Source organism: Esox lucius, chromosome 20 (genome assembly GCF_011004845.1).
Source record: "Esox lucius isolate fEsoLuc1 chromosome 20, fEsoLuc1.pri, whole genome shotgun sequence".
NCBI classification, from domain to species: Eukaryota; Metazoa; Chordata; class Actinopteri; order Esociformes; family Esocidae; genus Esox; species Esox lucius.
The window spans coordinates 27,957,746-27,984,362 of NC_047588.1; the positions used below are offsets into that span (position 1 = coordinate 27,957,746).

The 26,617-nt window shown below is 43.8% G+C and overlaps 3 protein-coding genes across 4 annotated transcripts; all 3 read left to right on the forward strand.

Moving 5' to 3' along the window:
* The first annotated feature begins 170 nt into the window (after window positions 1–170).
* On the forward strand, window positions 171–2,456 carry rps9 (ribosomal protein S9). Of its 2 annotated transcripts, XR_002195666.1 has the most exons (6): window positions 171–256; window positions 785–896; window positions 979–1,101; window positions 1,386–1,572; window positions 1,727–1,945; window positions 2,213–2,264. XR_002195666.1 is itself a non-coding variant. In NM_001303936.1 (5 exon segments), coding segments are annotated over 4 exon segments (585 nt in total). In that variant the 5' UTR covers window positions 227–256; window positions 785–799; the 3' UTR covers window positions 2,391–2,456.
* Window positions 2,457–3,549: 1,093 nt separating this feature from the next.
* mboat7 (membrane bound O-acyltransferase domain containing 7) lies at window positions 3,550–13,819 on the forward strand. Its single transcript, XM_010884862.5, has 9 exons — window positions 3,550–3,731; window positions 9,264–9,343; window positions 10,060–10,189; window positions 10,296–10,422; window positions 10,512–10,668; window positions 11,041–11,236; window positions 11,481–11,633; window positions 11,735–11,911; window positions 12,060–13,819. The coding sequence occupies exons 2-9, from the start codon at window positions 9,268–9,270 to the stop codon at window positions 12,448–12,450; spliced, it is 1,407 nt and encodes a 468-aa protein (XP_010883164.1). The 5' UTR covers window positions 3,550–3,731; window positions 9,264–9,267; the 3' UTR covers window positions 12,451–13,819.
* Window positions 13,820–20,334: 6,515 nt separating this feature from the next.
* Window positions 20,335–26,595, forward strand: tmc4 (transmembrane channel-like 4). Its single transcript, XM_034288717.1, has 16 exons — window positions 20,335–20,507; window positions 20,731–20,914; window positions 21,038–21,186; window positions 22,075–22,230; window positions 22,545–22,630; window positions 22,801–22,946; window positions 23,066–23,213; window positions 23,314–23,472; window positions 23,633–23,790; window positions 23,884–24,004; window positions 24,126–24,223; window positions 24,418–24,601; window positions 24,756–24,886; window positions 25,044–25,199; window positions 25,408–25,486; window positions 25,874–26,595. Exons 1-16 carry the CDS (start codon window positions 20,468–20,470, stop codon window positions 25,970–25,972), a joined length of 2,094 nt encoding a protein of 697 aa, XP_034144608.1. The 5' UTR covers window positions 20,335–20,467; the 3' UTR covers window positions 25,973–26,595.
* Window positions 26,596–26,617: the final 22 nt, after the last annotated feature.

The window sequence follows — 26,617 nt, forward strand, 5'->3', positions numbered from 1 at the left end:
ATACTAAGCTGGGCCATTTAGACGTTTATTCCGTGGTTAATACTTGAGAAATGTGTATGCAATAATAAATTGTGCATACGGCAGTAGCGCACGCATTGGGGAGATATGTACTTTTAAAGTTGACCGAGAGGGGGAGGCGTTACAAACTGCTGGGTGTTGTCACAAATATATGGGAAATGTAGTTCGTGTAATCCTTATAAATACACGGAAACTGAAATTGGACTTCCTCTTTACTGCAGTAGCCTGGAGAATACAGGTAAGAAACGGCCTGAGCCTTTTTTCCCGGAATTTCTCTTCGAAGAGTTACTGATAAAACCCAAAATGCGTCTTAGGGAATGCAGTGCGTTTGGCTATATAGTTTAGAAACAAGTTAGAATTTAGATATTTTTCCAAATTAATCAGTAGTATGCGTAGAAAACAACGTGGTTAGCACGCTGTGGCTACAGTAGCTAGTTAGTGGCATGTCGCCGTTGAGGCCTAAAATACTTTTCTTGCATATTTAAATGTTTGTGGAAAGCTTTCTGTTAAGGAAAAACATAGACTAAGATATGTTAACTGAATTATCCCTTTTTGTTGAATTATGAATGTACGTTGTTTGCTAACTAGCTAATATTTTCTCAATACTGACTTGAACGCTACCTCGCCAGGCATCGTAAACTCGCCCTGTCCCAAGATAATCTTGCTTCCCAAACTTTTGATTGTAATATCGGTCTTGTTTATAATCAATGTGAAATTGTTTGTTGAAAAGGGTATCATGTGGAACCTGAACATTTATTTTTGTCAGGCACTTTGATTCGCCATGCCCGTTGCCAGGAGCTGGGTTTGTCGCAAGACATATGTTACTCCCCGCCGCCCCTTCGAGAAATCCCGTCTCGACCAGGAGCTTAAACTTATTGGTATGTACTACTCGGAATGCAATTACTACTTACTAGAAACACGCGTGAAATGTTTTAGTCACTAAATTAATTTTTGTCTCAGGCGAGTATGGTCTGAGAAACAAACGTGAGGTGTGGAGGGTGAAATTCACCCTGGCTAAGATCCGCAAGGCAGCCCGAGAGCTGCTCACACTGGACGAGAAGGATCCTAAGCGTCTCTTTGAAGGTATGTAATGGATTGTTCTTTATGGCTTTTAATAGCACTGGCCAATGATTAAATTATTATCTTCAGATTTATCTGTGGTGTCAAGAATTCCTCGTGAATGAGGCCAATAGTCAGATTTCCCAATGCCCGAAGTCAAGGATATTTAAATCTATCCCAACAAGATCTGTACTACAGAGTCTTGTTTTACCTTCTCTACTGGTTTTTGATAAGGGTATATACAGTTGTGGTACTGTCTTGCAGATAAAAAGAAATTGGTGCAAACATCGCTGTTTCCTGTCCCCTAGGTAACGCCCTACTCAGACGTCTGGTGAGGATTGGGGTATTGGATGAGGGCAAGATGAAGCTCGATTACATCCTGGGCCTGAAGGTGGAGGATTTCTTGGAGAGGAGGCTGCAGACCCAAGTGTTCAAACTGGGCCTTGCCAAGAGCATCCACCATGCCCGTGTCCTTATCCGCCAGAGGCACATCCGGTGAGTGGATGGTTACTGGTCACATGAGTGGTGTCTTAAACAAGTCTGTGGGGTGGCAGAAAACAATTACTGTGATGCATAAACCTGCCCTGTACTGCATGAATAGCCATTTCAGGTAACTACGCAACACTCATGAGCCTTTCTCAATCCATAGAGGACCTCCCATACTCGCTCAGCTCTGTGTGGTTTAACATGTCAAAAAGGTCAATTCGGTTATAAACCGTATACCTTGTCAAGACTGCCCAGAGCCAATCCTCCCAAGCAAGTGGGGCAAAAAGGTTCAGCAAGGTCAATGCAGAAAGACTGTATACCTTGTCTATAAGACTGCCCCGAGCCAATCAAAATGGGTCTGACAGCGCTATTTGGCTGACAGGTAATGTATGGGGGATTGCACCTCAGGCAGATGTGGACCCTGCTGGTCCGTGCCAGCAGTTTGAAGTGTCTACTCCTAGACTTGTTAGGAATCTAGTTTTACATTTGAAGTTTGCTTCATCAGACAGGCCAATGATTAATATGAAATTTCAGACCTCCTGTGGTGTCAAGAATTCCTCGTGAATGAGGCCTGTTGCGGAAGCAAACTATTGTCCCTGTCTACATGCTGATTCCTTCAGGATATTGAGTGCCGTCTCTGTCCTTCCAGTGTGCGCAAGCAGGTGGTGAACATCCCTTCGTTTGTGGTGCGCCTGGACAGCCAAAAGCACATTGACTTCTCCCTGCGCTCTCCATATGGCGGTGGACGCCCTGGCCGTGTCAAGAGAAAGAATGCGAAGAAGGGCCAGGGTGGAGCTGGAGGAGCTGATGAAGAAGAGGAGGATTAAATGGAGGCTGACTGGGGGTGTTGATGCACCCTGTTCCCTTCAGTTTTCAATAAAATGTTGGTCTGACCAGATGTGCTTCTCTCGCTTTTTGTACTAGGAACAGAGCTCATGTGTATTTCTAACATCAATGACTTATGGTTATGAGAGCTCAAGTTTAGACATTGTCCTGCCACTTTCTTGAAGGTCCTTGGAAAGTAAATACTGTTGTACCTAGTTCAATAATTGAATTACTTTCCAAAACGTATGTTTAGTTCAGTATGCTTAAGGGCATTTCTAGGTTGGATGTGTTGGAAATGTTGAAGCAGATCAGAACTCGGAATTCCCTATTGAATGTAAACTTAGTTCACAACATAAGATTTCGGAGAACCTTTTGTCGTCCACGCCAGTGTTTCAGCCTACTAATGGGAACTGTATTCGTATAACAAAATGTGCCAGTTGATGTCGATGGACTAGCCCTAGTTCTCAGATCGGTACCGGAACTACAAGCGTGCTAGCCTTATATTGCCAATGAGCGCTCTGAAAGTTAGCTGTGTTAGCAAGGTTGGAGTTCTGCGCTGATTTAACATTGTTGGATTGCGCGTAGGCAAGGCCGGTTTCGGTCTGCAGATATCAGGCTACATGTGGTAAAATTGTCAGGTTTGTAATACAAGGGTGAGAATCTCGCTGCTTTGTGGTTAAAAACGGCACACTTCCAGCTATTGATGCTTGACAGATTTAGGACTTTGGAGTCAAACTCCAACCGTATGTATTGCCAAATTATTTCGAGAGCTACTCATGAATGATTTATTGCTTACTATTGTGGCTATGTTCAAATATAATGGGTGCATTAAACTGGGCCCTGGGATAACGGTACTTCAGGGGATCTGTCTGATACGCCTTGAATACTGAAGTGATAACTGTAAGGAATAGCACAGAATTTTGGTGCTTTTCAGTACAACACCATGAGCTTGAATCACATCAATTTATTGGGATCCAAAGACTGGGGCAAACCTTTCAGAAATTAAGAACTTTAAGCAACTGTAAAAACCATTGATCGAAGTTTATGTAACGAATCCGTGAAATGCACCGTACTGGCAAAGATTCTAATGAAATGGGCGGGGTTTTGTAAATGTTGTAGTTTGTTTTCCATGGCCGGTGCTCGGGTGAGTCGATTTTAACATTTCTGCTCATTCAATTGGTCCTTAGTAAATCTGTACCCGCTCAGCGCACCGAGTTATAAAAAACAAACTGGATTTTCAACATGTTACGGAAGTGAGATAAAGCAACAATACAGCAGAGATCCTTATCTTACTGAGGATTTGAACTACATTTAATGTCTTCCACGACAGCCAGTTTTTAAATGTGAGTACATGTAGTTATATTAAACCTTTCTGTACCTACATCGTTTGACAAGGCAATTAATGACAGGTTACTAACGTTAAATGCTAACAAGGTACCTTCCTCAGCAATCATCTTGTATCTCGTTATTAAAATAGTCGAGGGACAATTAGACGGGGCGGACTGGACTAGGCACCAACGTCACAGTACATTTTTATTTCAGTAGCTAAAATATTGCACGCATTTGTTTAGAAATGTAGTTCTTCGGTTGCTGAAATCAGTAGTGTTTTTAATAATAATAATAAAAAACGTGATGTGATGTAGTAGCTCCAGTCAGCCCACAAGATACCGAGAGTGAGTAAAATTCTAACATGTCTAACAATATGTTTATTTTTGATCTGTTTACATTTTAGTGACTTAGCAGCACTTACTCTTAGTGCAATCACCTTAAAATAGCTAGGTGGGTCTAACACAACTATGTTTGAGTGATTTGAGATATTATATAAAAAGGTAAAGTTTCAGAAGTTTTCAAAAAAAATGGGCAGGGACTTTGCTGTTCTACTTGCATCATTGGGGTGCAAGGACAGAGAAACCCTTTGATTGGGTAGAGTGGCTGCTGCACTCCTGGTAGGGGTGGGACAGCCAAGAGACTGTGTAGGGATGTAGGGTTTGAACACTGCCTAAAGGTAGTGGGCAATTCCCCTTTCTGATTCATAGAAAGCCCCATGGTCTTGTAGTGGATCCAAGCTTTAATTGGAAGCTTGGAGTTGGTTCTGGTTGACATGGGAGAGCTTGGAAAGGTTGATTAACACAGTGGGGCTATGGCAGACTGGATTAGTTTCAGGGGTTAGATGGTCCCAAGCAGGGAACCAATTGAGAGTTTCAGAAGTCCAATGCGTAAAATGACCTAGATTAGGATTGAGTCACCGCCTTGATGTTTATGAAGGGTCAGGGGTCACGCCAATGTTGCTGCACTCTGCGAGGGGGACACCTTTCACTGGAGACGTCCTGGAGTAGACAGGCCTTCCCCCGGAAGAGCAGCTTTGTCTTGTCGACTGTTGAGCTGGAGGTGGTGTGTCGAAATAAAAGCAGATGTGTCTGGGAGGCAAATAGCAATGCATGTCGCAACCTAGGTGTCAAAAGAGAGCAAGGAGAAATGTAGTTTAGATTCATCTGCATAGTAAATGAAAGGAGAGCCCATGTCAGTATATGACGGAGCCTAGTGACTTGGTGTATAAAGAGGAGTGGGTTTGGAACTGATACCTCAGTGACAGATGTAGTGAGAGCCCTTGGAACAGACACAAATCTCTCCATGTCTCAAGGTAGCCGCGGCCTGCCAGTTCGGATACAGTCCAAGAATGTGCAGATCCTGAGAGGATGGGGAGGAAGATCAAATGGTTCACAGCGTCAGAAGTTGAAACTAGACACTAAAGATGGATAGATGACAAAAGTGTTTATTCTCAATGTAGAAGTTACACTGACCGCAAGAAATTCAAAATTGGAAATGAGGAAATCTCTCTCTGTAGCAATGAGGAGACCTGCGCCACCATCACAATTACCAGAGTCTCTCGGTCTGTTTTTATGGTGTTGCCTAACCCCGGGCTTGAAGGCCAGCAGAGGCTGAGATGTACTCCAGATTGACACTTCCAAATACTGCTGGAGACTAGGAATCACATTTGGGGTTTTCTGGGCAAGATTAGATCTATAGATTTATTTTCGATTATATAAGGAGCATTTAGATTACTTCCAATATGTGCACGTTTAAAAAGGCAATGTCCAATCACAGCAGGCATTTTGGTAGACCGAACACTTTAAGAGTTAAAATATCTGTAGAAATCCAACCGCGCTGCACTGAGGGACTTGCATGTGATGTCACTGTAGCTCTCCTGCTCTCCACGAGGGAGAGAGCAGTGCTACTCACAGTGCCAAACTGTCTAACACTTAACCATGTCACAAAATGTACAATTGTCCCTTGGGGATTAGTTTCACTTGGCTCATTAGATTGGACTTTATTGTTCCCAGAGGGAAGTTCTTTTTCACAGCACTGTACATCACAATCAACTTTACACTCCATACACATCATTACCCAAGTGACAGCCAGGAATATATGGAGTACAACACAAACACCACACAACAACGACAGACAGGACAGGTGAAAGCAGGACTCCTCAGGGAGACACCTGGCTTTTGTCCAAACGAGTCCATCTGCACCTCAGGGAGATGTACTTGAGCCCAGAGGGCAGTAGAGTCAAGTGGTGATGTAGTGGGTCTGTGATGTAATGTGCTATTGTACTTGCAATGCGTGTGATGGCCTTACAATTGAGCTCTGAGAGGTCGGGTGTGGGAGAAGCAGGATCGGTTGAACAATACTCTGGTGCAACAGTAGGAGGAGATGGGAGGCGAAATAGAGTCCTTTGAGTTCACGGATGGCTGATAGGCTTCGCTGGCTCCTTTTTTGAATGTCCTTTGTATGCCGGTCGAAGCTGAGTTTATTGTCCAGTGTGAGTCCGAGATATTTGAAGCTGTCAACACTTCCACTGTCTTGTTATTGATGAGGATGGGGTGCTGGAGTGACTGGGTTTCCTGACGTTAAGAGGAAGGTGGTTACACTCACGCCGCTGGGTGAAGTGTGCAACAGTGTCGTGATAACCACTCTGTTCCGGACTCTCTTTGAGAAGAGCAAGAATGTCAGTGTGGTCAGAGCGTTTGAAGATCAGAGGCCGGTGCAGTCATCGATGTACAGTGTATAAAGAAACGGCGTCGGAACACAACCCTGCGGTGCTCCGGTGTTGATGGCGAGTGCAGGCCATGTTGTTGTGCCTATCCGAAAGGCCTGCCATCTGCCACTGAGGAAACTGTGCAGAAGAAGATGCCCGGGGGAATCCAGGCGCTGGAGGAGGTATCCTCTGTGCCCCTCCTGGCCATGTAGGCCAATTGAAGGAGGTCCAGTTGTTGATTAACAATTGGCAGTAATATTATACAACTCCTACTTCTTTCATGGTATAGAACCATCTTCAATGGAATTCTCCTTTAATGCTTATCTTTCACAATATAACAGTCACTGATGAAAAGGAAATCCCCTTCATGGCCCTGTTCCACTGCTCAGATGTTTTTGACCCTTAACAGATCCCACAGTGCCTGGTTAGGTATTTTAACTGTTAGTCTGACCAGGATGTGGCACCCAACCGTTGGTTGATGTTTGCTAATCTCTGGGCAGGGATACTCAGCCATTGTGAAGTTCTTGGTTAACCCACAGAGTGGCTTAGCTATTGACGAATTATCTCAGTTTATGCGTTGTGCTACACAGGCATTTAACCTAGCTAGTTTCAAGTGAAGATCGCAACTGTCTGTGTGATACCGTATCGCTCGACACATTTACTAAATTTATAATGAGTTCTAAACCCACAAACTCTCAGCTAGACCCGATTCCAAAAAAATTACTTAAGGAGCTATTTCCTGTGCTAGGTCAGCCAATGCTGAACATAATAAATTGCTCCCTTTCCTCCGGATGTGTACCAAACTCACTAAAAATAGCGCAAATTAAGCCTCTTCTAAAAAAAATTGAATCTGGATCCCGACATATTAAACAATTATAGGCCAATATCAAACCTCCCATTCCTCTCAAAAATCCAACAACTGAATGCCTTCCTAAGGAGAAATAACATTTATGAAATACTCCAGTCCGGTTTCAGATCCCATCATAGTACTGAGACTGCACTCGTGAAGGTAACAAATGACCTTCTAATGGCCTCGGACAAAGGTTCTGCATCCGTCCTGTTGCTTCTTGATCTTAGTGCTGCTTTTGACACTATTGACCCTTCTCTTAGAGAGACTGGAAACCCATATTGGGCTACGTGGACATGTTCTAGCCTGGTTTAAATCTTATTTATCTGAAAGATATCAGTTTGTTAGTGTGGATGGCATATCCTCTGACAAGTCAAAGGTATGCTTTGGTGTTCCTCAAGGCTCGGTTCTGGGCCCATTATTGTTCTCACTATATATGCTCCCTCTGGGCGATGTAATCCGAAATCACAATGTAAATTTTCACTGTTACACTGATGACACATATATTTCAATGAAGCATGGAGAAGCACCTAAATTAGCTACTTTGGAAGCATGCGTTTCAGATATTAGGAAGTGGATGACAGAGAATGTCTTGCTCTTAAACTCAAGGAAAACAGAAATGCTCGTTTTAGTACCCAAGAAACAAATAGCGTTGTTAGCAGATCTCACTGTGAACCTCGACGGCTGCATGGTCGTATCCCAAAAAACTGTAAAAAACCTAGGCGTTACCCTTGACCCTGACCTCTCCTTTGAAGAACATATAAAATATGTCTCAAGAGTTGCTTATTTACATCTTAGAAAATTTCTAATTTTTGCAATGTTTCGATCAAAAACTGATGCAGAAAAATTAATCCATGCTTTCGTTACTTTTAGACTAGATTACTGCAATGCTCTTCTCTCTGGTTATCCAGACAAAATAATGAATAAACTTCAATTAGTGTTGCACACGGCTGCTAGAATCCTAACTAGAACAAAAAAATTTGAACACATTACTCCTGTCCTAGCGTCCTTACACTGGCTGCCTGTTAGGGTTAGGGCTGATTTTAAGGTTTTACTCTTAACCTATAAATCAATACATGGACTTGCTCCTACTTACCTTGCTGAAATGATCCAGCCATACATACCTACACGTAACCTACGATCGCAAGATGCAGGCCTTTTAATTGTACCTAGAATTTCTAAACAAACAGCTGGCGGCAGGGCTTTTTCTCATAGAGCTCCACTACTGTGGAATGATCTGCCAATTAAGGTTAGAAATGCAAACTCAGTGCAAACTTTCAAGTGTCTACTAAAAACACATCTCTACAGCACGGTTTATAATTAGGTGTAGCCTGGCCCGGGGGCGTGAAGGTGACCAGTAGGCTTGATACTGTCCACCCTTGCTGTCTTGCCAGGTGGGCTCTCGTCGCCACTGGGATGCCCTCCCTCCAATGCCTTTAGGGGGAAGAGTCACTGGCTTGTTGTTGTCTCTCTGTTGCGCACTTATGCAATTGGGCTGTACGCTGCTGGCAATACTCGGCCCTCATTCAGGGGGGTTGTGGTTGGTGGGTGTCCCTTTGGTTGATGCTTGGCAATGTGGGTGGATTGATTTCCTGCCTGTTGGGCCCTGTCCGGGGCCTCCCCCAGGTAGGGCCACAGTGTCACCGGAACCCCCTGTCTCAGTTCCATGGTGTTACGCTGCTATATTATTGTGCTGGGGGATATGAGGAATGCACTTTCTAACTTTTTTTAATTATTATTCTAATTGGACTCTTAATATCTCACCCGGCACAGCCAGAAGAGGACTGGTCACCCCTCTGAGTCTGGGTCTTCTCTAGGTTTCTTCCTAAAATTCGGCCTTCTTAGGGAGTTTTTCCTAGCCACTGAAATCCAACACTATTGTTGTTTGCTCCTTGGGGTTTAAGACCGGGTGTCTCTGTAAAGCACTTTGTGACAACTGCTGTTGTAAAAAGGGCTTTATAAATACATTTGATTGATTGATTGTATGTGCAGAGAGATGTCTCCTGATGAGCTGGTCTACTTGGGAATTCTCGGTGCCTCCATCCCCATCGGGTTTCTCTTCCGGTACCTGAGTGAGTATTTTACCTAGGCCGTCAAAATCTAACCTATGGTAGGTCCTACAATAGATCAACACTGAAAAGCTCAACACTTCCTCTAACACATACTAGACCAGACATTCCATGCCAAATAAATTGACACATACTTGCTTTTTGTCATATTAAATGAACTGTTTGCAGTGTCAGTGAACATTACAAAGTCCCAACTTTCCCTTCTACTTATTGGTGTTCACAACCATTCTAGCCCATGTTGTAATTGAAAGATAAGATGGAATGAAATTAATACAGTTGGTTTACATTTAATTTCGGTATTTAATCTGTGTTTGTTGGGGGACAGAGAAAACAATTACCTAGAGAAAACAAATGTATTTCATGTAGTGAACATGTACATAAAAAGGGTAAAATCCTACATTTTGTGGGAAAGCCTATTACTGTAATTTTTAACTTCTCCATATTTTATTCCCAAACACAACATGGACAACAGAACTTTGATGGAACAAAAGTGTATTCCTTTGAATACCAAATCAAACCCTAATCCCTAAGTACTTTGCACCCTTCAATGTCGCATGTTGACAAAGCTTAGAAGAGGTAGAAGTCAATTTGGGATTCCAAATTGTTTTGACAAACCTGAAGATTTTCCAGCAGGTCACTGACAACAACCCAACCCCCTAAGTGGTTATTACGGAGAATCATAGGCCTTAATGTTGATTGTGATTTTATTGTTGCTGTAGGTCCTCCAGTGAAGCAGGGGGCAGCATTGCTTTTGGGCCTCTCCATCACCATAGCGACCTGTCAGGTTCATGCTCTCCACTCTCTGGTGACAGTACTGGGAACATGGGTTATCATTAAGAGCAACTGGAGGTCAGAGACATTATTCACATATAAAAAGGAAATATCAGCAGAAACTGTTAAATACTTGTGTTCATTCTTTGTCTTTATCATCCTCTGCCTTGTTTACCTTTGTCAGGTGTGCTTCAGCTCTCTCTCTGGGTTGGACCTTCCTCTACCTTCTGTTCTTCAGACTGGTCACATGGTTTGGTCTGCCAGCGCCAACACCTTTTGCCAACGCCATTCAGCTACTCCTCACTCTGAAGGTATATCTACAGAAACAGACACTGATATTTAATGGTATTATAAATCATGACCTTTACAGTAACAAATCCATTCATGTTTTTTTTTTCAGATGGTCAGTCTGGCAAATGAGGTGCAGAATTTTCATCTGGAGAAGAAAAAGGATGTGAGCTCATTTTCTAAGTCCCCTGTGGTTGGGGGACTGTCTCAAGAGCCCTCCCTCTATGAAATTGTAGCCTATAGCTACTGCTATGTGGGTATAATGACAGGTATGGTTGTCTAGCATAGTTCCCTAGTTTGTTTTATCATCCATTAATATTATTCACCCATGTATGTGAATTACTTTATGTAATGGATCATGGATTTTGTATGATTTGCCATTAAAGCGCTTTTGCACCCATTTTAACTCTTGTCTCTTTCTATTTTTCTATCTACAACTAGTTCAATATTGTGTAAGTCTGCCTATGTTTTTTTTTTTACAACAAAACCTTCCTGTAACACTGTTCTTTTTTTTGTTCCTCCTTATTGCCCATCGCCCATTAACACTGCTCTTCCTTGCAATCAACCCCTTTTGTCTTTTGTACTACCTCTCCCTCTATGTTCTCGTCATCCCTTCATTTTATCCTTGCGTCTCCCTAAAGGTCCGTTCTTCCGGTTCCAAACCTATGTGGATTGGCTGAGGCAGCCCAGCCCCCTGGACCTGCCTGGCTGGGTGCCCTGTCTGATGAGGCTCAGATTGGTGCCGGTCTATGGAGCTCTGTTCCTGACCGCCAACTCCTACTTCCCACTGGCATATGTCCGCACCGAAGACTTCCTGGACCATCACTACTTCTTCAGGTTGCAAAATCAACAAAAATATACTCAAAAAAAGATATACTATATTTTCAAAAAAGGTTTTATTATTGAATTTATTTTCCATTGGCATAATGGAGTTGTGAATAAATTCATCACCATCGATCAGCAGAGAGCTATGGGATTTCAATTAGAAGATGAATGAATAATTATTATTAATATTTAATGTTTCCTTTCAGTGGCGGTTATGCATTGATGAGCTCATGAGCTCATTATTTTTTTTTTACAGGTTGTTCTACATGACAGTGGTGTTCTTTGTGTTCCGAATGCGGTTCTATGCTGCATGGTGTGGGGCAGAGGCTGGCTGTATCAGTGCAGGACTGGGCTGCTACCCAGAGGGGGCGCTATCCAAGCCGGGAGGGGGCCCAACTGTCATCTATAGGTACATCTCACACAAGTTATTCAATCCAATTGATGAAAACATCAAGTACTTTTCATTCAGAATTATTTGTTTAATCTTGGTTTTGATCATTCTCTCTCCAGCCCCGACCCGAACAGTCCAGTTGTGTACGACTTTAAAACCATCCAGAACATTGATCCATACAACACTGACTTCTCTGTGAAGGTCCGCCATGCAATGCGCTACTGGAACATGACTGTGCAGTGGTGGCTGCATCACTACATCTACCCCAACTCACCTTTCAAGGCCTACGCACTAAAGTAAGGGCCATTCGCAGGTTCTTTGGTTCTAGAGAAAGCATGTCCATTGTGTTTTAAAGAAACTCATAGCACATTTAACAACCGTTTTGTTTGTAAGATGTACGCTGACTGTGTTTCGACGCTTGTGTTTCTCTACTCCGTTTGTCAGGGCTGGATGGACCATGTTCATCAGTGCCTATTGGCACGGCCTTCATGCTGGCTACTACCTGTCCTTCCTCACCATCCCACTTTGTATAGCGGCCGAGTCGGCCATGGAGACGTCAGTCAGGGCCAAACTGGGGCCCCAAGGCCAGAGTGCCTTCGATTGGGTCCACTGGTTCCTCAAGATGAGGGCCTTTGACTACATGTGTATGGGCTTTGTCTTGCTGAAGGCCAGCGACACCATCAACTACTGGACCTCAATCTACTTCATCATCCACGTGATTGCTGTGGCCTGTATACTGCTGGGGAGGCTGATGAAAGGAGGAAGGAGGCAGGATAAGAAGGAGGGGAAAGTTGATGATGTGAAGCAAGAGGATGTGGGAAAGAAGACTGATTGATAATGGATTGATTCTTGGGGATTTGCGGATGTATGGGGAGGATTGCTTTACTATTGAACTATATTTCTCACTATGCACTGTCTGCCATAGACCTGTATGGTCAGTTTAGTTGGGATTAGACAGGTCCATTGATGTTTCCCCTGTCTACTCCTAAACTGACAGCTGACACCCTACTAGGTTTGATTTGGAGTCACAGTAGATTTGTGTGTTAGGATTTCCATGGACATGAGACCTCATTAGATTTTTAACTGGATACCTTTTTTTATTGTTGTAACCTAGTAACATTTGTCATGGAGATATTTAGTTACAAACCATGTGTACATACAGGTATAATTGGTTGGAAGAATGTGAGTGGCACAAAGATTTTTGGGGAGAGTTAGATTATTATTTTTTAAATTATTTATTAGATTTTGTTGCAGGAAGAAATGGCTAGAAATGCACCATCTCGTTTTCAGACGGGTCCAAATCATTTGAACATGTACTCCGCAGTTTACTATTGCTAGATTAGTCTAAAACCTGATAGGTACTGATATTTGAGAATGTATAGATAAAAAAAAAATATATATAAACAAATATATATATTTGTTATTGAAATAATAACTGATCTATATTTGGGTCTTAGTTTCTGATAAAAGGGGTGAAAAGGAGTCACTCCAGCACATTTCGATACAAAATGTAATTAGTCTTTAAAGACTCCATGGAGCCCTGTTCCATTGTTTTAAATGTTCATTGTTATGTAGTTTATTCTCCTGTTCTCCCTCCACAGTGATCTACATGCCTTTGCAAATTCCACCCTCCCTGGTATAAGTAAAAAAATTATAATAATAACATCCCTTAACTCCTTAATAAGGTGCTATTTACCATAGAACCATGTTCTATGTTATGATGTAGATGACTGTGAGTGAATGATAGCATCACCAAAAAAAGCAATTAAAGTGTAAAGTAATATCAACTGTAATTAATTTCTCCCTTGATTTTGTTAATTGTTTTAAAGCTTCTGCATGAAATTACAAATCTAGACCGTTGATATCTGTGGTCCTAATTGTGTTGTTGAATCTAGCCATAGTGCCATGTTCTAGAGTGGGGAGGTCGCACCGCACCTTTCTGAGGGTCCACTGAAGTCACTCCAAAGGATCTCTGTGATTTCCTTTTGGGTCTTCTCTTTATAATGCTTCAAATTGCATTCATGTCAACCCCATTGTTCTTATGTAGAATGAATGCACCTGCATTGTTTGTTGTTGCTTGGTCCACCATTACCTCTTTTTGTTTTCTTTAAGGTCTTTGGTCATTCAGATGTCTTACCTGCTGTGCTGTGGACTCTGATTTATTGTTCTATGAAAATTCAATAATAAAATCAAGTTACAAGGTTTGTATGGATGAATTTCAAAGTACAAATGTTCTTAAATTACTTTAGACACATTTGAATATTTTAAGGCTTTATGTTCAAAATGATGCTCCCAAACAAAGTAGAGGTTACTGTAGGCCTGTAGCCAGTTGACTGATTTCAGCAAGGACTGCCTTTCTACTGGGCTTTAAGTCCTTACTTTGGCCTAATTTTCATATCCCAGTGACATAAACACACAATTTACACACAGTTGATGAATTACAGTCTTATCTAATGATCAGAGAAACATTGCATTCAACACAAACAAACATTGCATTCCAATTCACAGACAATAAAAATGTGCGCTTCTTTAGATGTCCACGATTTATTGGATCACTTTGTATGATAAATTACTACAGAATATACCACCCTGTTTCCAAATAAGTTGTGATGCTGCATAAAATGCAAATAAAAACAGAATGCAATGATGTGCAAATCATTTATCCCTATATTTAATTAAAAATAACATCTCAAATGTTGAAACTGAGACATTTTGTGTTAAGAAGAATACATGACCAGCTTGAATTTGATGCCAGTAACATGTTTAAAAAAAGTTGTGTTGCATCAACACTTTTAACAATACTCTGCAAGCATTTGGGAACTGAGGAGACCAACTGCTGTAGTTTTGAAAGTGAAAGGTTTTCCGTTCTTGCTATAGGATTTTAGCTGCTCAACAGTTCGGGGTCTCTTTTGTTGTATTTGTCATTTCAAAACGTGCCAAATGTTTTCAATGCGAGCAGGCCAGTAATGCGCTCAGACGTTGTCTGGATGGCAGCATATGTTGCTCCAAAACCTGTATAAATAGTTCAGATTTAATGTGCCTTCACAAAGTCACTCTTGCCATCACGGATGCTGGCTTTTGAACTGTGTGCTGATAACAAGCCGGATGGTCCCTCTTCTCTTCATCCTGGAAGATGCGGCATCCACAATTCCCAAAAATTATTTAAAAAAATTATTTGAATCTTTGTGTTTTTCACTTCACCTCAGTCCCTCTTAAATAAGCTTGGGCCCAGAGAATACTGCAACATTTCTGGATCTTGTTTATATATGGTTTTCTTTTCACAGTAGAGTTTTAACTTGCATTTGTGGATGCAGTGACATACTGTGTTCATAGACATTGGTTTTCTGAAATGTTTCTGAGCCCAGGCAGTGATTTCCACTGCAGAATCAAATCTGTTTTAAATGCAGTGCTGCCTGAGGGCCCGAAGATCACGGCCATCCAATATTGGTTTTGGTGTTGACAATTGCGTACAGAGATTTCTTCAGATTCTCAAAATCTTTTAAGTATTTAATGTACTGTAGATGATATGATCCCCAACCTGCAATTTTACATTGAGAAACGTTCCCCTTAAATTGTTGCACTATTTGCCTTTGCAGTCTTTCAGAGTGGTGAACCCCTCCCATCTTTACTTCTGAAAGATTCATCCTCTCTGGGATGATCTTTTTATACCCAATCCTGTTACTGACCTGTGGCTAATTAACATAATTAGTTGTGAGATGTTCCATCTGTTTTTTTGTTTTTATGTTTTACACAACTTTTCCAGTCTTTTTGAAACTTGTTGCTGGCATCAAATTCAAAGTGGGCATATCATTTTCAAGAAACAATAACATTTTTCAGTTTCAACATTTGAAATGTTGTCTTTATACCATTTTTATTGAATGGACATGGACATGGACATCATCTTCCGCTTATCCGGGGCCGGGTCGCGGGGGCAGCAGTCTAAGCAGGGATGCCCAGACTTCCCTCTCCCCAGACACTTCCTCCAGCTCTTCCGGGGGGACACCGAGGCGTTCCCAGGCCAGCCGGGAGACATAGTCCCTCCAGCGTGTCCTAGGTCTTCCCCGGGGTCTCTTCCCGGTGGGACGGGGCCAGAACACCTTCCCAGGAAGGCGTTCCGGAGGCATCCGAAACAGATGCCCAAGCCACCTCAGCTGACCCCTCTCGATGTGGAGGAGCAGCGGCTCTACTCTGAGCTCCTCCCGGGTGACCGAGCTTCTCACCCTATCTCTAAGGGATCGCCCAGCCACCCTGCGGAGAAAGCTCATTTCGGCCGCCTGTATCCGGGATCTTGTCCTTTCGGTCATGACCCAAAGCTCATGACCATAGGTGAGAGTAGGAACGTAGATTGACCGGTAAATCGAGAGCTTCGCCTTGCGGCTCAGCTCTTTCTTCACCACGACAGACCGATACATCGACCGCATTACTGCAGAAGCTGCACCGATCCGTCTGTCAATCTCCCGTTCCATCCTTCCCTCACTCGTGAACAGGACCCCTAGATACTTAAACTCCTCCACTTGAGGCAGGCACTCTCCACCAACCTTAAGTGGGCAAGCCACCCTTTTCCGACTGAGGACCATGGCCTCGGATTTGGAGGTACTGATTTTCATCCCCACCGCTTCACACTCGGCTGCAAACCGTCCAAGTGCATGCTGAAGGTCTTGGCTTGAAGGGGCCAACACGACAACATCATCCGCAAAGAGCAGAGACGAAATCATGTGGTCCCCAAACCTGACACCCTCCGGCCCCTGGCTGCGCCTAGAAATTCTGTCCATAAAAATTACGAACAGAACCGGTGACAAAGGGCAGCCCTGCCGGAGTCCAACATGCACAGGGAACAAGTCTGACTTACTGCCGGCAATGCGGACCAAGCTCCTGCTTCGGTCGTACAGGGACCTGACAGCCCTTAGCAAAGGACCCAGGACCCCATATTCCCGAAGCACTCTCCACAGGATGCCGCGAGGGACACAGTCGAATGCCTTCTCCAAATCCACAAAACACATGTGGACTGGTTGGGCAAACTCCCATGAACCCTCCATCACCCTGTAGAGGGTATAGAGCTGGTCCAGTGTTCCACGGCCTGGACGAAAACCACACTGTTCCTCCTGAATCCGAGGTTCTACTATCGGCCGTATTCTCCTCTCCAGAACCCTGGCATAGACTTTCCCGGGGAGGCTGAGAAGTGTGATCCCCCTATAGTTGGAACACACCCTCCGGTCCCCCTTCTTATAAAGAGGGACCACCACCCCGGTCTGCCATCCCAGAGGCACTGTCCCCGACTGCCACGCGATGTTGCACAGGCGTGTCAGCCAAGACAGCCCCACAACATCCAGAGACTTGAGGTACTCAGGGCGGATCTCATCCACCCCCGGTGCCTTGCCACCGAGGAGTTTCTTAACCACCTCGGTGACTTCAGCCCGGGTGATGGACGAGTCCACCTCTGAGCCTTCATCCTCTGCTTCCTCAATGGAAGACGTGACGGCGGGATTGAGGAGATCCTCGAAGTACTCCTTCCACCGCCCGACGACATCCCCAGTTGAGGTCAACAGCTGCCCACCTCTACTGTAAACAGCGTTGGTAGGGCACTGTTTCCCTCTCCTGAGGCGCCGGATGGTTTGCCAGAATCTCTTCGAGGCCAGCCGATAGACCTTCTCCATGGCCTCACCGAACTCCTCCCAGGCCCGAGTTTTTGCCTCCACAACCACCCGGGCTGCAGTCCGCTTGGCCTGTCGGTACCCGTCAGCTGCCTCTGGAGTCCCACAAGCCAACCAGGCCTGATAGGACTCCTTCTTCAGCTTGACAGCATCCCTTACTTCCGGTGTCCACCACCGGGTTCGGGGATTGCCGCCTCGACAGGCACCGGAGACCTTACGGCCACAGCTCCGAGCGGCCGCTTCAACAATGGCGGTGGAGAACATGGTCCACTCGGACTCAATATCTCCAACCTCCCTCGGGATCCAGTCAAAGCTCTGCCGGAGGTGGGAGTTAAAGATCTCTCTGACAGGAGACTCGGCCAGACGTTCCCAGCAGACCCTTACAGTACGCTTGGGCCTGCCGAGTCTGTCCAGCTTCCTCCCCCGCCATCGGATCCAACTCACAACCAGGTGGTGATCAGTTGACAGCTCCGCCCCTCTCTTCACCCGAGTGTCCAAGACATATGGCCGCAGGTCAGATGAAACGACAACAAAGTCGATCATCGACCTGCGGCCTAGGGTGTCCTGGTGCCACGTGCACTGATGGACACCCTTATGCTTGAACATGGTGTTCATTATGGACAAACTGTGACTAGCACAGAAGTCCAATAACTGAACACCCCTCGGGTTCAGATCAGGGGGGCCGTTCCTCCCAATCACGCCCCTCCAGGTGTCACTGTCGTTGCCCACGTGGGCGTTGAAGTCCCCCAGTAGAACGATAGAGTCCCCAGCCGGAGCACTTTCCAGCACCCCTCCCAGAGACTCCAAGAAGGTCGGGTACTCTGCACTGCCGTTCGGCCCGTAGGCACAAACAACAGTGAGAGACCTATCCCCGACCCGTAGGCGCAGGGAAACGACCCTCTCATTCACCGGGATAAACTCCAACACATGGCGGCAGAGCTGGGGAGCTATAAGCAAACCCACACCAGCCCGCCGCCTCTCACCATGGGCAACTCCAGAGTGGTGAAGAGTCCATCCTCTCTCAAGCAGTGTGGTTCCAGTGCCCAAGCCGTGCGTAGAGGTGATCCCGACTACCTCTAGTCGGAACCTCTCAACCTCACGCACCATCTCAGGCTCCTTCCCCGCCAGCGAGGTGACATTCCACGTCCCTAGAGCTAGTTTCCGTGTCCGGGGATCGGGTTGTCTAGGCCCCCGCCTTCGACTGCCGCCCGATCCTCTCTGCACCGGCCCCTTATGGTCCCTCCTGTGGGTGGTGAGCCCACGGGAGGGCGGCCCCATGTCGCTCGTTCGGGCTTGGCCCGGCCGGGCCCCATGGGGAAAGGCCCGGCCACCAGGCGCTCGCGAACGAGCCCCAACCCCGGGCCTGGCTCCAGGGTGGGGCCCCGGCTGCGCCATGCCGGGCGACGTCACAGGACACACAATTTTCTTCTTCAAGAATTTTTATTGAATATAGAGTTTAAATGATTTGCACATCATTGCATTCTGTTTTTCTCATTTTACAAAGAATCCTAACTTTTTTGGAAATAAGATTGCAGAATATTCTGGAATTATCTAGAAAATATAATTTTGTGTTACCGTTAGTGAAATCTCTTGTGGACAGACCTGGGCTCAAGATCTATCAGGAAACAACAGTTTTCATGGGCTAATGTGTAACATTAGTTCCAGAGCCTTGGAAAAATCCTGAATTTGTAGGTGTTCTCATCTTTTGTATTTGGGAAAAGGGTGTTAGATTGGTTTGTGAACTGGTCCTTTTTATATAGGGAGTGTGGAGCTCTTCATTCTTAATCAAGTGATTTACCAATTATGCAAGGTGTTAGTTCTGGGTCAACCACTATTAGTATGATTAGCACAAACTGAGTTATCGTTTAGTTAATTTAGTTTACATTAATTGTGTGAAAAGGAGAAGCTGCCAGAAGAGAGCAGTAAAGATTTGTTTTTAATGGATTTTAGGTAATATGTAATGTTTTCATTTGACCTGGCCTGTAATTGAGTATTGTTTCTTCTCTTAAAAAATTACCCTACTCATTTATAATTACAGAGTAAGCGTGAAGAATATTGCATGGTGATTATGTTTTGTTCAGACCTGTGCTAATAGTAGTGTGTAAGGAAATGAGTTACCACAGTTACCACAGACAGTTTTAGAAGTGATTGAGTCTGCCCAGTAATAGGAATACCCAGTTAAATCTGTCCCAGTCAGTCAACAGCCACTGGAACCATCCTGGACTGTCATGCTGGTGAGATGAAATGTCCTCTCTCCCTTGCTTGTATGACGGACACCTGTTCATTATTGTCGTCCCCTCCTGTGTTCTGCTCACTGACCCTATTTAAGCTCCTTCTTTCCTCTGTCGTTGTTTTGGTTTTAGTTGCCACTGTAGAGTTTGTTCTAGTTTCATGTTTTTCACGTTTTAAGTCCTTCGTTCTCCGTGCATTTGTGTCCTGCTTCCGTCAAACACTACATGTGCACTGTACAAATGGGACTTTGTTACTACTGCACATTTCCCAGATTAAGGTTTTGGTGACAGAACGGAGGCATATTGCTAATTTTGGTTCCAGCGAAATTCAGTATCTAGGCTTTTTCAGTATCTAGGATTTTTGTGATCACAGTTTTATTGTATTTTTGTAGTTCTCCAGAAAAAACAATAAAACCAACAAATACACAAATATACACCCACAGGAACAGCAATTGTATATGAACACCAAATTGTCAAGGGAATGGATAGGCTTTTCTATTTGACTTCTCAGAAGCAAAAATAGTATTTCCCTATTCCCCTTACACATGCACAGATATACATCTCACTGCTACTATGGTTACTAAACAACATGCTGCGTCAGGACATACTGTAGTCATGATTATGAACTGCAACATGTAATACACCGTGATTTGCACATGTGTTATCCCTGTAACCAATTGTTTCAAATGTATTGTAACAATCCAGCTTCATTACTTAACTGCCATGGTAACTGCATTGGACTCTTAAAGTCTGACAGGTATGAATGGGTTAAACATACAAGGAAGTACCTGGAGAACAGGCAGTCATTTGTATGAGAGCAAAGTCCGAGGGAGATGTTTCTGAATAGGTTTCACTTCCTGATAATAGAGCCAGCCCTGTATGTTGGATGGACAATGTCATGGTATTGTAATCAGCACACACAAGACTGACTAGTGTTTCTGAAGTGTTGGTGGAATCCTTGGACTGCCTCATGGAGTTGAGTGAGCTACAAAGACAGGGCTCCGCTATAGGTAAGCTTCACAACCTTACTGTTTGGTAGTGTTATGTTGGGTTTCCTCTGTACAGGTGTGTTTTTATTCAGTGATTTGCTTCCTGGTCCCAATTGCTTGTTCAAATTAGATTTTGCACGAGCTGTCTAATGTAACAACATATTTATACTATTTAATCTAGAAGCTAATGAACAGACTCAGGGTTTCTTTTAAGACATTCTTACTCTCCACTGCCCTCTCCAAGGCGACAGTTATCATGGTGCCCAACAGTCAGTGAGGTTACGGAGTAAGTCTGTGGCATCCAATCAGAATGGCCCTCTTTTCGACTGGTGTTCTTTCCCCACTGAAAGGGGAGAAGATGGTGAGTCGGAACCAGTTCAGGACCTTAGAGAACGGCCCATGCCAATGCGCCTTAAGCGAGCCATAAGGTATGGGACCACAACCATCACAGTACCTTGGTTCAAACTATTCTCTAATGGTGAAAAATATTTTACTCTTTCTCCCTCGTCTCCCATAATACACCCTCTCTTTCTCCTCTCTCTTCCTCCCAGGGAGGTGCAGCAGATGCGTGTGCCTGTGGTGACTAACTGGCAGTCATGGAAGAGGAGCAAGGCCAAGTCTCTGAGAAGGTTCAGAGCAGACACAGAGGGGGCCTTGTCTTCCATAGCTCTGTGGAGGAAGGCTCTGCTCAATATAGGAGGTGAGGCGTTACTTCACACTTTATCACTCAATTGTTAAATCAATTTCGATATGAAATACAAACCTACACATAAAACCTATCCGTTTAGGATTGGTGCCCTTGATAATAATGAGAAAAAATGTGTAACTTAATTTACATTTAATACCATAAAGTAGATTTCATTCAGGTTTAAACATTTTCAGGACCCTTATATTTGTATGTGTAATAAAATAATATTTTTCCATTATAAACTATTTATTAACAATGTTATGGTATTAGAGAACACATTTAGAGGGGCCTTAGACCATTCTCCATGCAGAATGTATCCATTTTGGACTATCCCATTTAATTCAACTGACTTTCATTGTGGTTTGTCCTGAGAAATAGATTTGATCAGTGCTTGGCCTTAATGTTTTGCTGGAATCCACTTTTCAGCCTCCCATCAGGGGCCACCAGGTGTTTGTCAAAAAATGCAATTGTCTTAGTAAAGTTCATAAATGTGTTACATGTACATGTCTAGTTCGGGAACCTAATTGCTGCTATCCCTGCATTTCAGTTGCACATGCTACATTGCACCTTAAATTTGCCTTCATTGCACATTCAGAATTGTCATTTGTACTTGCATTTGCCTTCATTGCAGATCTATACATCCCACTTGCAACACACATTGTTCTTAATTGTTTCTCTTGTAAATTTTCTGCACTCTTCGGTTTGCACCTCTGGTTAGATGCTAACTGCATTTTCGTTGTACTGTACTTGTACTTGTTCAATGACAAAGAAGTTGAATCTAATCTAATAAATCTGTTGACCTTAAGGACTCCAGGACCAGTGGAATCAAGACTGTGCTAATATATCAAACCGTTGTTCCACACATTTCTAGTTTACCTCTAAGACTCCTGTCTTTTGCAGGGCAGTTTGGTGGCGGTGTCCAGTCCTACTTCATATTTCTGCGCTTCCTGGTAGTACTCAACTTCCTATCATTCTTCCTGATTGCTGGATTTGTCCTCATCCCCAGTATTGTGTTCCAAATCACCAGCACCAATAATACAACAGTGGACAGTTCTGGTAAGACCAGCACATGTGAAGACACATTAGATTTAAATGGTGCTTGCCTTGGAGTGACAATCAAAACATTCCTGACCATTAACATTGTTCTGTCTCCCAGAAAATGTGTATACTACTATTCCCAGTAATACAATCCTAGGAACAAATCTGCATTTAGATGATTAGATTTTGACTGGAGAATGTGATTTAAACTGAAAACATTGCAGCAGTTCTCTCACGGTTTATTACTAACAGAATCACAATAAAATGTAGCATATTATTCAAAATAATGGAAACAACTTTAGAGTATCTTCAAACTGAGTGTATTTGTTCAGGTAAGGAGGATTGTACGGTCTATGATCCAAATCCTCAAGGTCTGGTGCTGTTCTACCAATACTTTTTGGACTTGCTCTCTGGAACGGTGAGACATTCACACTTATTCTACCCGCGTATCACTCAGTAGAGATATTCCCAATGATGTGGCCTTTCACTCACTTTTGTCTTTCTGCATGTGTGTGTGTGTGTGTGTGTGTAGGTCAGGCACACTGCACTTGAGCCACCTCTAACCTGACTTCTCTCTCCCTTTCTCAGGGCTTCATGGAGTACTCCTATGTTTTCTATGGTTACTATAACAACACTGTGGCAGACAGCGGTAGCTTCCACTACAATTTACCTCTGGCCTACCTCCTCACCTGTGTCTTCTACTTCGCCTTCTGTCTCATCTGCATCATTGCTCGGTACCTCCTGGAATGCATTCAACTCCCATTTGAATAGAAATAGAATGGACATAACCATTCAGCAGACCAATTAACCCTAATGACACACTGACTACAAAATTCTGATATGTCCCATACAGCATGGGGAGAGCCCTTCGCATTGCCATAGCAACAGGCAGTGGCACTGTCGGCAGTTACAGCAAGATAGTGTTCACTGGCTGGGATTATGGTTGCCAGGGAGACAGGACTACCAAACTCAAACAGAAAAACCTGCACTACCAGCTACAGGTAAGAGTCTCATCAGCCTGTTTCATCACCTCTAATGGTTCTGGATTTCTCCCCTTCGTCCCGTCTCAACTTGCACTCATGAATCTTTCTCCTCTGTCAGTTGGATTTGGAGGAGCAGAGGCTGCAGAAAAAGGCGGCATCGCTAACCTTAGGTCAGACAGTGGGTCTGTATTCTCTACGTATGTTCCTCATGCTCCTCTCCATCACCCTAATAGGTGTAGCTTTCTACTGCATCTTCAAGGCTACTGTCTTCAGCCAGGTAAGTCAAAAACACAACACAACCAAACATCAAAAACTATTTACCAGGACATTGGCCTTTTATTTTTATTCTGTCATTATTGTGTCCGTATTGGGAGATGTGAAACCTGAGCCTGTCTAACATTTGACTGACCTTTGCCCTCTCGCCCTGTGGTTTCTAGGGGAAAAATGAAAATACAGGCCTTTTGGGCCTGATCTATGAGTACCTTCCTTCCATCGTCATAACAGCAGGAAACTTTGTCGTGCCTTTCATGTGTGACCAGATAGCCCAGTTTGAGAAATATTCTCCTAGTACCACCATCATAATGGCCTTGTTGAGGTGTGTGTGTGTGTGTGACCTTATCACTCCGCTAGGTCTTCATTCACCCCAATGCGTGTGGTGAATTCCTCTGTCCCTTCCTCCTGTGTACAGGTCAGTGTTTCTGCGTATGGTCAGTCTAGGAGTACTGCTGTTCAGTCTGTGGAGTAGCATCACCTGCTTTGACAACCTTCAAGACTGTCGGTCCTGCTTGTACAACCACAACCAATATCCGGTAACCACACTCACATCATATCCTGAAACGGCTGAATAGAGGATATCGCTAAGAGGTTTTACCTATGGTTGAGTACTCATATCACCATGTTATGTTCTCCACCCCCGCTCCGGTCAAACAGTGCTGGGAGACACGCGTGGGACAGGAGATGTACAAACTGACCTTGTTTGACTTCCTCATTACTGTCGCCATGCTCATCCTGGTAGAGTTTCCACGCAGGTACTGTACACTGGATAACTTACCGCAGTGTGACTACTGCAAGTCAGGTACTGTACACAGGAAAACTTACTGCAGTGTGACTACTGCAAGTCAGGTACTGTACACAGGAAAACTTACTGCAGTGTGACTACTGCAAGTCAGGTAATCAACTACTGTCACTTTCATTGATCCTCTGCTCTTGCTTGCTGAGGCAGGTTTTTTGTGGACCATTGGTCCTGTGCACTGACCCGGTGGGTGGGTCGTCAGGAGTTCCTGGTGCCTTCCAACGTGCTGGGTCTTGTGTATGGACAGACAGTGGTGTGGACTGGAGCTCTGTTCTGCCCTCTGCTGCCTCTCATCAACACACTCAAGTTCTTCATCCTGTTCTACTGCAAGAAGGTTAGGCTGCTCTCACTGAACCAGTAATGCAAATGTAATCAATACCTCTTCTGAAAGGACTGTAAAGTTAAAGCAGCGCCCTGAAAGAATTCCTCTTCACTACACAATCAAGGTAACCCTTCTGTCCGATTCCTGCTCATCTGTCCTTCTCCAGGTCACCCTGTTTTCCAACTGTCGTCCGGCGGTGAAGACGTTCCGCTCCACCACCTCCACCATCTTCTTCCTGGTGGTTTTGCTGTTTGGATGGGGCTTGGCCCTGGTAGCCTTGATCTACAGCCTGGCCCAGTGAGAGACAATAACTGTTGAAATAACACCTTATTCACTCCTACTTTTGAACTGGCCCCATAACTACAATAGGGTCTTTGCAGAGATTGTACACTAGCAGCTGGATTAGTTGTATGGGTTGTTTTACATGTAGTTAATATATATATGTCATCGTCAGGATCCATCCCTCATGGAGCTGTGGTCCATTCCGCTCCCTCGAAACTATGTGGAGCATTGTCCCCAACACCTTCTACACTCTCTCTCTGACAACACAGGAGTTCCTCTTTTACATGGGTTCCCAAGCCTTCTCCATTCCTCTCTTCATCTCCTCCTGGTGAGTAACTTTAACTCTTTTCTCATCTTTCCGCTAAATAAGTCAGTGTGTAACATTTTCATGTAGATGTCTACTTTGTCTTTGATTATTAATCCTCCTTTGGTCTATATCTGTATGTATCCATATTGATAATGTGTTTTTGCCAAACATGCTGTATTTAAGATTCTGACTGTGTTTTATGAACATTGCTCTCCTCTCTCCTCTCCAGCGTGGTACTGTGTTATGTTGCAGCACTAGCCTCTGTCTATGGGAGAAGTGTTGACCTGCTGAAGGCCGAGCTTAAAATGGTAAGTATTAAATGGATGAGAAGTAACAAAACAATGATACTAAAAACTATCATGTTTGACATTAAACCCTGCCTATGACATATATACTCAAGCTTACTGGAAAACACTACATAAACACACCGCTTCACAGGCACTATCATGGTGGGTGTAAATGGAATACAAATATATGGTGGGAGTCAAAGACGTAAATTTACCTTTTTATCCACATGTTAAGCACCTTTCGTCTTTAGAATGGCCAGTCAAACCAAAAATGTACTTTTGCCCACCATATGTGGACGTGAAATAAAACTCTGCAACGAGATGTCTTTGCTTTACACCCTTAATTTTTGTTCCAAACTCGAGCTTAGCCTTATAATATAACCTAACAATGCCATTCAACTCTTACAGGAAGGACGTGATAAGCATTTCCTGGTCAAGCTGATTGATGAGCAGAGACGAAAGATGGGGGACCGAGTGGACACGTTTGACACGGGTGCACCAAACTAGTGATCTGTAGATTATTCCAAGATGCTCACGTCATTTGCTCTAACTATAGAAGGCATGGTCTGAAAGGCAGAAAGGCATAAGCCCATAGAAACCCAAGGGGCTGATTGTGGACTGACTTCTTGCACCCTTGACTCTTCCGCTGAAAGCCTTGCCTCCAGTGCACATGTGAAAGTCAAAGTATTTTATTTGTCAAGTGGACCGAATATAATAGCAAAAAATTTCATATAAAATATATACATAACAATAGTGACTATAAGCTGTTCCAGATAATGTAGAAATAGGAAAATGGACAGTATGAATAGAAATCTTAAATATTATAAATATAGGTGTTGTAGTGCCTGTAAGTGGATACATTTGACAAAATGCTAATGTACATTCAATGTATATAGAAAGGGACTGCTGTAGCATGTACTGCTGTAGTATGGTTTGGAATCCAGCCTTCAGCACTTTTTGTGTAGATTACAGTGGGGTTAACTCTAAAGAATTAAACATATTTTAACCTATTACTCCCTATTAAGAGTACCTGAAACATAAATGTCAATGTTCAATCCCCTTACATCCTCACAAACACCTTCACAACATCAAATGTGTTTATTTTTCTAAAATGCATTAAAACAGTGTTCTAATCATTTTTCAATGTTCTTT

What these genes read in the sequence shown, in the direction of transcription:
- mboat7 (XM_010884862.5), top strand. Translation starts at nt 9,268, where the DNA reads ATGTCTCCTGATGAGCTGGTCTACTTGGGAATTCTCGGTGCCTCCATC. An exon ending in GTTTCTCTTCCGGTACCTGA is followed by an intron (nt 9,344 to 10,059) that starts GTGAGTATTTTA and finishes TTGTTGCTGTAG; the next exon opens with GTCCTCCAGTGAAGCAGGGG. An exon ending in ATCATTAAGAGCAACTGGAG is followed by an intron (nt 10,190 to 10,295) that starts GTCAGAGACATT and finishes TACCTTTGTCAG; the next exon opens with GTGTGCTTCAGCTCTCTCTC.
- tmc4 (XM_034288717.1), top strand. Translation starts at nt 20,468, where the DNA reads ATGGAGTTGAGTGAGCTACAAAGACAGGGCTCCGCTATAG. An exon ending in ACAACCACAACCAATATCCG is followed by an intron (nt 24,005 to 24,125) that starts GTAACCACACTC and finishes CCGGTCAAACAG; the next exon opens with TGCTGGGAGACACGCGTGGG. An exon ending in TTGATCTACAGCCTGGCCCA is followed by an intron (nt 24,887 to 25,043) that starts GTGAGAGACAAT and finishes TGTCATCGTCAG; the next exon opens with GATCCATCCCTCATGGAGCT.